The sequence below is a fragment of the Eretmochelys imbricata genome, chromosome 1, assembly GCF_965152235.1.
Source record: "Eretmochelys imbricata isolate rEreImb1 chromosome 1, rEreImb1.hap1, whole genome shotgun sequence".
Classification (NCBI taxonomy): domain Eukaryota; kingdom Metazoa; phylum Chordata; order Testudines; family Cheloniidae; genus Eretmochelys; species Eretmochelys imbricata.
This window is the reverse complement of record NC_135572.1, coordinates 120253259-120267836: the sequence shown is the minus strand read 5'-3', so window position 1 is coordinate 120267836 and position 14578 is coordinate 120253259. Positions and strand designations below refer to the sequence as shown.

Below are 14578 nucleotides of genomic sequence, written 5' to 3'. Positions count from 1 at the left end.
ATGATGTGGCATCATACTGACATACCTCTGGGGCTCACCAACAGCAGTGAAACTTTTAGATTCATATAGACCTCTGCCACTGAGCTAACTGGATACCTGATGAGAGTGGCAGGTTGCTATCCTTTATGAGGCCCAGCAAGGAGAATGAGAGACCCTGCTAATGGGTTTCACAAATATTTGCTGAGACAGAGGAACGGTGACACTGATTCAGGGATCTTGTGTTCCATTCCAAACTCTAGGGGGGAGTGTACACTCTAATGGACATAGACTCTTCTGCCCATTTACCCCACACTTGACACCTTATGCACCATCCCTTCCAACCTGCCTCTATCCCGTCACTGACTCCTCGTCCCATTCCATTCTCCTCACCTAGTTAGTCCCAATCTCCACTCCCCAAGTTTCTGACCCAGTCTCCTTGCCCAGTAAGTCCCAGTCCCTCCCACCTCCCCACTCAGCCAATTCCAGTTCCCTCCCCCACCTCCTGATCTCTCCCGCACTGAGCCTCCAGACTCCTGCCCCCCTCACCATTATGCATCCTAGTCTCCATCCCCAGCCTTCTCATTCAATCTCACTATCCTCATCTCCCTCTGCTCCTTGGCCCAGTGTTATTTGCTCAGTCAGTCTCAGTTCTCTCACTGTGCCCCAGCTCGTCAGATTTGTCTTCCTCCCGTCCACCTCCTTCAACCTGCCCCACCGGTTTCCAGCTCCAGCTTCCTCATTCAAGCTTCTTTGCTGCCATCCAGTCTTCTCACCCATTCCCCTCCTCAGCCCGAACTTCCTTGCCCAGCCAGTCGCAGCGCCCCATGCTCGCTTCCAGTCCCAGTCTCCACTCCCCATCTGTCTCAATTTATTCCCCAAACCCTCCCCTGCAATGCCAGACGTCAGTCTCTTATCCCCTCTGCATCTGAATCAGATGGCTTCCTCCTCCCTTCTGCCAACAGGGGGTCACTGAATGCCCAGAAGAGACAGTCTCAATGCTCTCAGTTCCAGTGCCCACTCTGGCCCAAAGCAGCCATTATGGAGAAAGTCCAGTTTTGGAGAGTCCCTAGTCTGGAGAGGGCTTACTCAGTTGCTCTGTGGGGCGACTCATGCACATTTTGATCACACACAGGAGCTGTAAGAAGCTCAAGCATGCTCAGTGAGGACGGAAGCCCCAGAGAACTTAGTTAAGCTCTAGCAAGTCTCTACTGAGCACCTGTGAACTCTGCTTTTTCAAAGGTTTATAAACTTGTCCTTATTTGGGCAGATTTTCACTAGAGCTTAAAAAAAAGTTGCCAGAATATTTTCAACACCGAAGAAAAACTTATTTTCCCCTAGCCTTGTTCTTGGAAACAGATGAACTGTTTTGGCTGAAATTTTCCAAAAAAATTCAGCCGGGGCAGAATGGAAAATTTCAGCCTGAATGGTAAGTCTGTTGAAGTTATAAGCAACTGAAAACAGAGGTGCCACTAGTCCAGTCTATAATCAGTACAATCTTAGGTAATGCTCAGGCTGTTCTGAAGTTCAGAGGACTATATTTCTCCAAATATAAAGAACTTCCCAGCAACTTTTACAAATTTCAGTATTTTTACCATTAGGATTACAACATACAGATAAACAGGTTAACTGGTGACTCTCTCACAACCTTACCCCCAATAATGAAGGAATTTAAATGATAAATTTTTGGATTCTGACACTTCCCTCACACCAAGACATTTGGGCTGCATCTGTCTTCCTACAAGAATGCAATTCAGACATTTACACAGAGCTCTGGCATGTTACATTGGGTGCTTGGCTGGAGGCTGAAACATCAGTGCAAGGGCAGAAGAGGCATGACCAAACCTAGAGATCCATGGACTTGTACCAGCTGCCTCTCTAGTATTTAAAATCCAGGAAGAAAGGTGTAAACAAAGGTCAGGACCCAGAAAACTGTCCAAAAATCAAACAGTGAGATTCTGTGCTGCATCTGTAAGAGGCGCTGCAAACAACTCAGAGCCTGGAAGAGGGAGCAGCCCCTACGTGACTAAAACTTTCTGATTCTGGGCTGCTACAGGGGTCAGAGTGACTTTCAGTGTAAACTTGGATAGCCCTGGAAGGCTGCCTAAATTACAGGTTGTATGTGGGCAAGCAGCTACTCTATCCCACACTTTCCCCACTCCCTGTCTTGCTCTGGTATACTCCCTATGCCAGGATTTGCGAAGAAGTCCTTTAGGACATCCTGACGCTGTCTTCCTCAGCTCCTCTGCAGATTAAGAATCAGGGCTTTCAGGGCTCTTTATGTTGTCTCCTTTACCTGGTGTACAGGGGCCAGAATGGGGGTGATAATGTCACCAGCTGTTTTTCCTTAAAAACTTAATGGGATTTTATGCCAGTTTAGTTAAGAATCTTACATAAAATACCCATCTGCTCTGTTAATTTCACAGTATGACTAATTATTTCTTATTAGTTTACAAAGGCCCAATGACATACAATAATGCATAGGCATAACTGAATAATATTTTGCATTTCTTTGTGCCTATCTGATGATATCAACCCTGTGAAGTAGGTACTATTTCAATTTACAGGTGGAAAAGTTGAGGCACTATTAAGTGACTTGCTCAAATCACAGAGTTAATCAGTTGGAAATCCACTTCAGGTGACTCACAAGCAGTTCAATCCAGAGGTGGTTTAGAGTTCACCTGAAAAAAGATTCAAGGACATCAAATCTGAATCTGGCATTATCTCTAGAATGTTGAGATATGGCATAATGAGGTGCAAAGGCATGTACTGATGACCAAACTTGCAGCTCTGTGTAGGCACTTGAGCTAGAAAAAGCTGCAGAAGCCACCTGCAGTCTCGTCGACTGTGATACCACTCGGCTTAGTGGAAACACATTGGCAATGTCGTGGCATAAACATATGCAGCAGGAAATGCATGGCGAGATTTTGAATCGAGACTAGAAGATTCTTCATCCTGTCCGTAACGGTCATGAACAGTTTTGAGGATGACTTGAATGGTTTAGTCCTGTCCAAGTAAAAATAGAAGACTCTCTCTGCACATACAACGTATGGCATCTCACTTCATCCTTACGAGCATCGGGCTTGGGAAAGAAAGTTTGTAAGTATATTGCCTGATGTGGAAAATGAGACACTTTAGTCAGAAATTTTGGATGTGATTGTAAGTATACTTTGTACTTATAAAAGACTGTAAAAGGTGGGACAGTTACCAGGTCTCGCAATTCTCCCACTCTCCTCACAGAGATAATCACCACTAAAAAGGCTACTTTCATCAAAAGATGAAGCAATGAACAGGTAACCAGCAGTTCAAAGTGGGAACTCACAAACCTTGTTAACATCAGATTTAATCTTCAAGGGGGACAGGTTCCTTTACTTAGGGATATAACCTGTCCAGATCTTTCAAGAACCTGAGCGACATCAGATTGGAGAAAACTGAGTGATGAGCAACTAGAGGGTGGAAAGCAGAAACAGCCGCTAGCTGAACCCTGATGGAACTAATGGAAAGTCCTTGCTGTTTCAAGTGGAATAAATAATCCAGAACTTGTTGCATAGACGCCTGGATCAGTGAAACACCTTTGTGCTGAGACCATAAGAAGAACCATTTCCACTTCAACAGGTATGGGTACCTAGCAGAAGGTTTTCTGCTATTCATGAGGATGTTTTGTAAATCCTTTGAACAGACCTCCTCCTCAGATGTTAACCATGGAGCATTCAGGCAGTAAGATGAAGAGCATCCAGGCTAGGATGAAGGAGATGTCCATGGTCCTGTGATTATGTATGGATATGTATTTCCCATACATATCCATACATAAAGGCTTGGGGGCGGGGGTCAGAGGTAAAGAAGGAGCTGAGGAATAGGGAAAATTGCTGGGGAGGAGCCTGGGTCTGAACTTGGAGGGCTGTTGGGTGTGGGTGGGAGAAGTATGGAACAGGGTTTTTGGGGGTGAAGGTGGGGCGGGAGGGGGAACTGTTAGGGAGCCTCTCCCATGCAGACCCTGGCTGATCACTAGCCTCTCTGTCAGGCACATTTGCCCCTGTCCCCATGTATCCCTATACCCTCCTCTGTCCCCATGTGGCCCTGTACCCCCACTCAGCCACCCCTCTCCCACCATACGTCTCTGCACCCTCCTGCTCCTGTGTTCCTGCACCCCCACTGCCATTCAGCCCCCGCCTCAGTCTGTCCCCTCCACTAGCCCTTCTGAAACGTATGTGATCCCCACAGAAACCCATGTACCCCACGCTGTCCATCCCCCCATAGCCTGTGCATCCTGACCTGGCCCAACAGGCAGGGCACTGTGAGGAACGCAGTCTCTTCACTTCCCTATCAGCAGCTGGGGCTGCTCCCACCTGGAAGCAGATGCTCTCTGTTCTGGTGCCACAGCAGCCCCTGGTGGGTGAAGGGCAAAAAGCGTAACTGCAGCACTGCTCCAGCAGAATGTATTTTCTGCAGAGAAAAAAAAATTCTGTACGGGACATGAATTCTGTACATGTGCAGCGGCACAGAATTCCCCCAGGAGAAAGCACTGTCCATAAGCACTCGTAAATTCTTTCCCCAATGTTGGTGAGGAAAGCCTGACAAGCTAGATGCATGGATCTCAACTCTCTCACATTTTTGTGGAGAGCTAAATCTTGGACAGACCAGAAAGCTTGAGTCATGGATTTCCCAGGTGAACCTAGAGAAGCATCTGTACCCAGAGTCAATGTGGGTTGTGGGGGGACAAAGGGAACTCCCTCACATATGTTGGCTGGGTTCATTCGCCAGTCCAAAATGGCTAGGACTCCTGTGGGCTCTTGAACTAGCATGTCCAGTGGGTGACAAATAAGAAGGTACATCAAGCTCACCCACATCTAAAACTTCCTGAGATGAAGTCTGGCATGCCAAACCACACATGTACATGAGGCCTGAGACAGATCCTTACAGTCATAGTGGGATGGACATTTAAGTCTAAGAAAATGGCTAACAGTCTGAAATCTGGTTTTTGTGGGAAGAAAACCCCGACTGCTGTAGAGTCCAGGACCACTAATATCTTCTGATCGGGGGAAGTGCTGACTTGTCCTTGTTTATTGGCTGCCCCAGAACTCTAAAGGACTAGATCATTGCAACACTGAATTTTACTTGGCTCTTGGACTGACCTCCCACCAACCAACTGTCCAGGTATGGAAATATTTGTACTCCTGTTTTCCTTAGGAATGCAGCCACAACCACATGCATTTTGTAAATACTTGCAGGGTCATGGACAGACTGAAAAGTAGGACTATAAACGGATAATGGGAGTCACTGACCATAAATCTTAGGAATTTTTCTGTGGCTTTGAGGATAGAAACACGAATCCTTCAAGTCGAGGGCAGTGTACCACCTGCCAGGATCCAGGGAATAGATTAGAAAGGCTCCGGCAATCATGCGAAATTTTATTTTCTTTACATATTTGTTCAGCTCTCACAGGTCTAGTAAGGGCCTAAGACCTCATTTTGCCTTTGGAATTAGAGAGTAGCATGAATAAAACCCTTTCCCTCTGTATAAAGTAGGAATCTCTTCTACAGCTCCCAACGTGAGACTGGACCTCCAGAAGGAGGACCACTTTGTGAGAGTGGTCCCTGAAGACGGACTGGGAAGGGAGGGGAGGAAGGGTAGAAACACAACCTTCAGTTTATCCCAGTTCCACAGTGCTTAGGACCCACTACTCTATGGTAATATGGGTCCAAGCACATAGGAAGTGGAATAGCCTGTCAGAAAAAAACAGGGATAGGAGAAGCTGGCATAAGGCAAACTGGTAAGCTATCCTCAACAGGGCAGTCAAACAGACTGCTTGGTATATCCAGGCTGTCTCTAGATGAGCTCACTGTAGACAAAAAGTGATGAGGGGGTGGTCTCATATGACTCTTCCCTTTCCTCCTGGACTGGTCAAGTAGCCTAAATATAAAGGGCTGGTAACAGTGAAATGACTCAGGGCAGAATTGCTTTTTTTGTGTGGAGTGGAGTATAAAACCTCAAAAGACTTCAATGTAGCTCTGGAGTTCTTCAGACTGTGGAACTTATCAACATTCTTGGGAAAAGAGGGTCGGTATCTCAAAAGGGAGATCCTGCATATTCTGCTGGACCTCCTGTGGAAGACCTGATGATTGAAGCCACAAACATCTCTGCTCAGTCCTTTTGGCTGTTGGTGGCAGAGAAGATGGTTTTTGCCAACAAACCCTTCTGAGCTCTAGAATGGCCTCATTTATAGGCAGAGCAACTCAGGAGGGCCTGGCTGAACACCAAAATTCCTCCAATCATAGAATATCAGGGTTGGAAGGGACCTCAGGAGGTCATCTAGTCCAATCCCCTGCTCAAAGCAAGACCAATCCCCAACTAAATCATCCCAGCCAGGGCTTTGACAAGCATGACCTTAAAAACCTTAAAGGAAGGAGATTCCACCACCTCCCTATGTAACACATTCCATTGCTTCACCACTCTCCTAGTGAAAAAGTTTTTCCTAATATTCAACCTAAACCTCCCCCACTGCAACTTGAGACTATTACTCCTTGTTCTGTCATCTGGTACCACTGAGAACAGTCTAGATCCATCCTCTTTGGAACCCCCTTTCAGGTAGTTGAAAGTAGCTATCAAATCCCCCCAGTCTTCTCTTCTGCAGACTAAATAATCCCAGTTCCCTCAGCCTCTCCTCATAAGTCATGTGGTTCCAGCCAGCTAATTATTATTGTTGCCCTCCGCTGGACCCTTTCCAATTTTTCCACATCCTTCTTGTAGTGTAGGGACCAAAACTGGACACAGTACTCCAGATGAGGCCTCACCAATGTCAAATAGAGGGGAATGATCACGTCCCTCGATCTGCTGGCAATGCCCCTACTTATACAGCCCAAAATGCCATTAGCCTTCTTGGTAACAAGGGCACATTGTTGACTCATATCCAGCTTCTCATCCACTGTAACCCCTAGGTCCTTTTCTGCAGAACTGCTGCCTAGCCACTCAGTCCCTAGTCTGTAGCAGTGCATGGGATTCTTCCGTCCTAAGTGCAGGACTCTGCACTTGTCCCTGTTGAACCTCATCACATTTCTTTTGGCCCAACCCTTTAATTTGTCTAGGTCCCTCTGTATCCTATCCCTACCCTCCAGCGTATCTACCACTCCTCCCAGTTTAGTGTCATCTGCAAACTTGCTGAAGGTGAAATCCACACCATCCTCTAGATCATTAATGAAGATATTGAACAAAACTGGCCCAAGGACCAACCCTTGGGCTCTCCGCTTGATACGGGCTGCCAACTAGACACGGAGCCATTGATCACTACCCCTTGAGCCCAACGATCTAGCCAGCTTTCTATCCACCTTATAGTTCATTCTTCCAGCCCATACTTCTTTAATTTGCTGGCAATCTGTGAGAGCTCTCCTGAACTACCTCCACTGTGTGTCCAGGGAGGAAGACACCCTCTTCAACAGGTCTTGATAGGACCTTATACAACCTGATGAAGTGAGGATACACCAGATATCACCACCTCATCAGGTGATGAGGAGGAGGAATACAAAGCAAGCTGCAGTGAAGCTTTCTGGAACTCCTCCAACGGAGGTCTTGCTGAGGCAGTTTACTCTTGCTCGGCACCCAACTTGGCACCCAGGGTAACTTCATGAGCCTCCTGATGTGAACTACCCCGGAATCTACTTGGAGATCTGGAGGAAGAAGGGTTTGCAGGGAGGATCCGGGTGTGGAAGGAAATCTCCACAGATTCCAATGCGGCCACTGATAGGGCACTGGACCAAGGATCCATGTCCCTTGACGAACATGGAACCTCTGCTAGAAAACATTTTGATGACGGAGAGCGATGCCTCCTATCTCGAGATAGACACACATTAGCCAACTTCCAATTCTGAAAATGAGCCTGAGTCACCCAACCAGGTGCAGAAGAGCACTGGCAAGATTCCAGAGATGACAGTATTGAGATAAGCATACTGGGCTCACCTCAAAATAGCACTGGACAACAGTGTGCAGAAGGATCTGAAGCAGTCAATGGTATTGAAAGCTGACCTATACCTACAAGTAAGTACAATGCAGTCTAAGGGGTTATTGGTACTGGACAAGATGTCTCCTATACTACTGGAGAGGCCAGTACCAAGAGACACAGGAGATCTCGTGCTGCCGTATATGCCTCCAATGTCATCAACATGGAGGGGTTCTCCTTATGCTGCTGCTGTTGCATTGAAGAGGTTGGTATTACAGCATCAGTCAATCGCAATGACACAGACACCAGTGCTGATGATCACAATTTAGATGCTACTGGCACAGGTGAGTGCCTCCTCTCCAGCACTCTACTCTACTTCCCAGCTTGTTTACTGGTTGACTGTGCCGGGGACCTTGATCTCTTGGAGGATGAGTCCTTTGCAGCACTATGCCAATGTTTTTTTCTCCGTACCAGGGAAGGAGAGCTGTGCCAAGACTCTGCAACGTGCAGAAGGGCATTTCTGACAGAAGTAGATATGCTTGGTAAGGCTCTAATGATAGATGCAGGGCAGCCTTTACTAGAAGGCGACAGAGCTTCACTGCCCTAAACTTTTTGGGGCTTAAGTCCCTGAAGATCTTGCACCTGTCCCAGACATGACCCTTGTCAAGGGACTTCAAACTCTGAGAAGGATGGTCACTCACCAACATGGATTTCCTGCAGTCAGTGCAAGGCTTAAAGCTCGGAGACAGAGGCATTTCCTGGTACCAGACATCAGCATCCAGAAGAATCAGGAAGCAACAGTTCACCAAAGTACAAAACAACTAAGAAATGTAACATACACTAACCTAACTATGAACGAGTACCAAACTATATATAAGAGTACCAAACTATATACATTGAAAAGGACAATACTTGTAGAAACAAGCTAATACAATGACTACCAACCAAAGGTGATAAGAAGGAATTGAGGAGGATTGGGGATGGCTCCGCCCTTTATACTAACAAGCAACAGCATGAGGCAGCAGAGGGCACATGTGGCACCTGACAGATACCACTAAGGGAAAAGTCTCGGACTCTGGTGCACTGGGCACGCACACCTCTGAAGTGGAACGGACATGTGCAATCACTCAGAAAGAAGTCCATCCTTTGTTCGAAAAGCATTCCGCTTTTTAGCTAATGCTACTGTCATAAATATAAAGGGAAGGGTAAACCCCTTTAAAATCCCTCCTGGCCAGAGGAAAAATCCTCTCACCTGTAAAGGGTTAAGAAGCTAAAGGTAACCTCGCTGGCACCTGACCAAAATGACCAATGAGGAGACCTGATACTTTCAAAAAGCTGGGAGGAGGGAGAGAAACAAAGGGTCTGTGTCTGTCTGTATGCTGCTTTTGCTGGGGATAGAACAGGAATGGAGTCTTAGAACGTTTAGTAAGTAATCTAGCTAGGTATGTGTTAGATTATGATTTCTTTAAATGGCTGAGAAAGGAACTGTGCTGAATAGAATAACTATTTCTGTCTGTGTGTCTTTTTTGTAACTTAAGGTTTTGCCTAGAGGGATCCTCTGTGTTTTGAATCTAATTACCCTGTAAGGTATCGACCATCCTGATCTTACAGAAGTGATTCCTTTACTTCTATTTCTATTAAAAGTCTTCTTGTAAGAAAACTGAATGCTTTTTCATTGTTCTCAGATCCAAGGGTTTGGGTCTGTGGTCCCCTATGCAAATTGGTGAGGATTTTTACCAAACCTTTCCCAGGAAGTGGGGTGCAAGGGTTGGGAGGATTTTGGGGGGAAAGAAGTGTCCAAACTACGTTTCCCAGTAAACCCAGTTAGAGTTTGGTGGTGGCAGTGGATATTCCAAGGACATAGGATAAAATTAATTTGTACCTTGGGGAAGTTTTAACCTAAGCTGGTAAAAGTAAGCTTAGGAGGTTTTCATGCAGGTCCCCACATCTGTACCCTAGAGTTCAGAGTGGGGGAGGAACCTTGACAGCTACTATTAAGGTTGCAAAACTGCTGCAGCTATTTTCACTTGCTCAACTTTCCAAAAATTAGGAACCTTCTTTTATATAGTCTGACTTTATTTTTCTTTTAAAATCATATTCATAAATGCCATGAATGTTAAGTTTATGCCCTTGTATTGGCATATCTAATACATCAACTTTAGCACAAAATATTAAAGTTATATATACATGTATACATGAGAATGAAATTAAGCTACCTTTTCATGTACTTGATGACCAGATCTAACTTTTCCAAATCCTTTTCTTCTATCAGATCAGTACAATACTTCACAACCTGTAGAATGTCTTCCTCCATGGGATCTGTAAGGAAAATATAGATACAGTAGGGAACTTTTCTTCAAGTATACTTGGAATCAAAGAAATTCTGCAGTGACTAATATTTCAGAGTCTGATCTTGCAGCCCTTGCATTTCCACATCTCCCACTGAAGTCATCTGAAGTTTTGCATATGCAAGGACTGCATGATCTTGAGAAATCTGGACAGCAGACTTGTTTTTTTCCTGCAAGTGACAGCAAAGCTATTAAAAGAAAGGGAACAGACATATGCATTTATAATGGAATAGCTGTTTCAAAACTTTGGTAATGAAGGCAGTGATGTCCTGCAACATCAGAGAGACCAAAAAAAACTGCAGTTCTAATTTTTCAGGATATCAAGGAGGCAATAATTGTCTCAAATTATGTTAAAGTACAATACTACCTTCAGGTTTTAACGATTGTTTTATACTTTTGTTCTTCTGTAATTTTATAAAAGAATTTTAATATATCTATTAAAAAACCTTTCAGTTCACCTTTCTGATAAAAATGCTTTCTATAGAAGATGGTTTCACTTCTGTTACTTTTAACTTTGGTAGCTGCAACATGTTGGACAGAAAGAAGACTAGCTACAGTAATTTAGCTTGTACTAAGGCATGAACAAGATATAGGACAGAAAAGGGTAGCTTTTAGAAATGTTATAAAAAGAGATGCAATAAAGTTTGGCAAAAGCATAGATGTGAGAAAGAATGAAAGCATCATAGAATCATATAACTGAAAGGGACCTCGAGAGGTCATCTAGTCCAGTCCCCTGAACTTGTGGCAAGACTAAGTATTATGACTATTCCTGAGAGGTGTTTGTCTAACTTGCTCTTAAAAATCTCCAATGATAGAGATTCCACAACCTCCCTAGGCAAATTTATTCCAGTGCTTAACCACCCTGACAGCCCGGAAGTTTTTCCTAATGTCCAACCTAAACTTCCCTTGCTGCAATTTAAGCCCATTGCTTCTTGTCCTACCCTCAGAGGTTAAGAAAAACCATTTTTCTTCCTCCTCCTTGTAACAATCTTTTACATACTTGAAAACTTATCATGTCCCATCTCAGTCTTCTCTTTTCCAGGATAAACAAACCCAATTTTCCCTCATAGGCCATGTTTTCCAGACCTTTAATCATTTTTGTTGCTCTTCTTTGGACTTTCTGCCATTTGTCCACATCCTTCCTGAAATGTGGCGCCCAGAACTGTACTCCAGTTGAGGCCTAATCAGCGCGGAATAGAGCGGAAGAATTACTTCTCATCTCCTGCTTACAACACTCCTGCTACTACATCCCAGAATGATGTTCGCTTTTTTTGCAATAGTGTTACACTGCTGACCTGTATTTGGCTTGTGATCCACTATGACCCCCAGATCCCTTTCCGCAGTACTCCTTCCTAGGCGGTCACTTCTTATTTTGTGTGTGTGCAACTAATTGTTCCTTCCTAAATGGACTACTTTGCATTTGTCCTTACTGAATTCATCCTATTTACTTCAGACCATTTCTCCAGATCATTTTCAATTTTAATCCTATCCTCCAAAGCACTTGCAGCCCCTCCCAGCTTGGTATTGTCCGCAAACTTTATAAGTATATTCTGTATGCCATTTTCTAAGTACTCCAATTATCCCAAGGTTGTGAGGAAGAGAGAGATCAGGACGACTGGAAAAGAAACCAGCAAGAGAAGCAGGAGTACACAGAAGATATGGTATAGAAATTCAGTTTTTCCCATTTGGTTTTCCTTGTGATGTATGCAGAATCACCACGGGTATAATATTTGAAAATCAAATTATCTGAATTACAATTTACCTGAAATAGTTGTAATCCATTCTTTGAGCAAGGTCTTTACATCACTGAATTCAACAGCTCCAGCTAGATTTGGTACCCGTGATGTAATTGAGCCAGACTGTGCTGTCTGCAAAGCTGATGGGCCTGAAGTATTTGAGGTTGATGGAACTGGTTCCACCTATTCAGAAAAAAAATAATTGATATTGTTCATATGCTTCAATGTTTGTCAGACTGATTTTCAAATTTGTAACACCTATGTTTTCTGAGAAAAATACTGAAAAACAAGTCTTAATACTTAGAAAAACAAATACAAGAGGCAAGAAAAGCAGCGCAAGTCCTATTTAGTACATTAAGCAGCTACAATAACAACTGTGATTAAAGACTGATTCTAAGGAATAGTCATTAAAATAAAAAGATAATTTACTGAAAACTTTTAGTTTTGTTAAAATTACCTGAGATTTACCAGTGGCTGTACCTTCCTGATTTAAGAAACCATCTATTAGCTTCTGTGGGCTTCTGGAAGAAGCCACCACGTTTTTTGCAGGGCTATCCAAGAGTTTGTTTTTCAAAGGACTTTGAATCTTTTTCACTGGACTGATTTGATTTTTTTTCCTGTTTTTTTTCTTAGTTTTCACGGTTGCTTGCTTCAACTGTAATAAAGGATTCTTTGATACTGAAAAAGCAGGAATAATTAGTGGCCATTAACTTTCTAGTATTTTTTTCACTGAAAGAAAGAATCATAACACTTATGTGAAATCTAAGACCAATCATCCAATTTATCATAGACAAGACCCATTGTTTTTGGTTTTTACCAAAAAAATCCCCAGGTTTTACGAAAGTTATGATTTGTTTTTTCCTGATTTTCACCCTAACATTGAACGACTCAAGTACATGAAAATAGTAATATTAAGACATCCTCTACATTACATGTAGTAGAGGTGGTAGTGGTTTTGAGTTCAATTTAATTCACATTAAATTTTGTTTGTTACAGTATCTTGGGGCTCCGATAGTGCCACTAGGCAGTACTGAACCTATGTATTAAGCAGCTAAACACAGTTCATTAAATGAACCACAGCATTAAATTGCTTTTACCTTCACTATCCTTACTTTTCCCTATTTGTTTCTTTTTTCTGTCCTCCCATTTCCCCAATATTAACCCCGATATTTACCCAGAAAACTGTGAATTTAATTTTTTGCACTGATTTTCACCCATTTAAAAATTTTAATAATGAATATAGATTAATTCCGGGAAATTATAAACAAAATAAAACACAAAAATGAAGAGCTTTATTCTTAGACAAGATAACTTATTTGTATCTGTCATTCCAGTCACTGACAATGTTTCAGCAAAACTTTTTAAAGGATATTTTAATTAAGTTAGTGCATGGGGATGACACCCAGCTTAATATTCTTTTTAACAGCAAACATTCTAGTTCCTGAATGAGAATAACCTGTTGAACCTAAATCCAGTCAACACTATAGCAGTTTTAGTCAGGCACACTGCTTCACTATTCTCAAAGCCGCATGCAACCTAGAGAACTTGTGAACACTTATAATGCCCACCAGCTAGAAACAGCAGCAAAAAACTTCTTCCACCTTTGACTAGCCAACAAATTATACCCCATCCCATTAGATTCAAACCTATCTACAATGACCCATGAATTGTGAACTCCAAGTTTGATTATTATAATGTACTATGTAATTTGGAATGAAACCAAAGACACACACAAAATTCCAACTGGAGCAAAATGCAGCAGACCAACCAATGGTCACCAACAGGGCGACAGAAGAACATCGCTCTGATGCTTTGGTCACTTTACTTGATCCCCACAGAATATTGGATCAATTTTAAGGTGATGGGGGGTGTAATCCAGACCCTACTGAAAGTCAATGGCAAAACTGCTATTGACTTTAATGGGGACAGAATTTCACCCCAGTCCAGATGATTTTACATAAGATTTGAGCAAAGCATACCACAAGAAAAGGGAAGGGGATAAAAGAAGGGAAGGTGTCCAATCTCTAAATGAAAAGCTGGGAAAGGCATTTTTCCAAATTGAACTTCTAGATCCTTGTCTTTACTCTCAAATTCTAATTGGAAATGTATACACACGCATGTCTCATGGAAGAAATTGTATAAAACCCAGAACATTTGGTGGCATATGCCACAGAAGCAATGGAAATACTACTAAGCTCTTTTGTAGCAGTTTTCATCAGCAGATCTCAAAATGCCTTTTAAACCCATTAACCTCGTTTTAGAGAAGGGGGAAATGTGGGACAGAGAGCTGAAGTGACTTGTCCAAAATCATCCAGCAGGTCAGAGGCAGAGTCAGGGACAGAAGCTAGGTCTCCTGAGTCCAAGTCAGTGCTCTATCCACTAATAGGCACTGAACTGAACATTCAGCTTAAACTAAACAGTGAGTTCTATCTTCAAGTCATGGGAAATGCAAAGATGACTCTTAAATTAGGGCCTCATTCTGCAAACACATTTGTAACTAGTCCCATGAAGTCAACTGACTAGCAAAATTACATGCATAAGTATTTGCAAAATGGTATATTAAATTTGGCAAAAACTGACAGCCTGCG

General features: G+C 43.2%; 1 protein-coding gene across 7 annotated transcripts in view; it reads right to left on the bottom strand.

Annotated features, from left to right (window-relative positions):
* The window catches only part of REV1 (REV1 DNA directed polymerase), a 93468-nt gene that overhangs the window by 931 nt on the left and 77959 nt on the right, over positions 1 to 14578 (bottom strand). For all 7 annotated transcript variants that reach the window (XM_077814558.1, XM_077814588.1, XM_077814540.1 and 4 more), the window contains 3 exons: positions 12448 to 12668; positions 12017 to 12173; positions 10123 to 10225 (listed from right to left, as the gene is read on the bottom strand). In XM_077814558.1, the coding sequence (XP_077670684.1) occupies positions 10123 to 10225; positions 12017 to 12173; positions 12448 to 12668 (481 nt within the window). The remainder of the gene's footprint in view (positions 1 to 10122; positions 10226 to 12016; positions 12174 to 12447; positions 12669 to 14578) is intronic.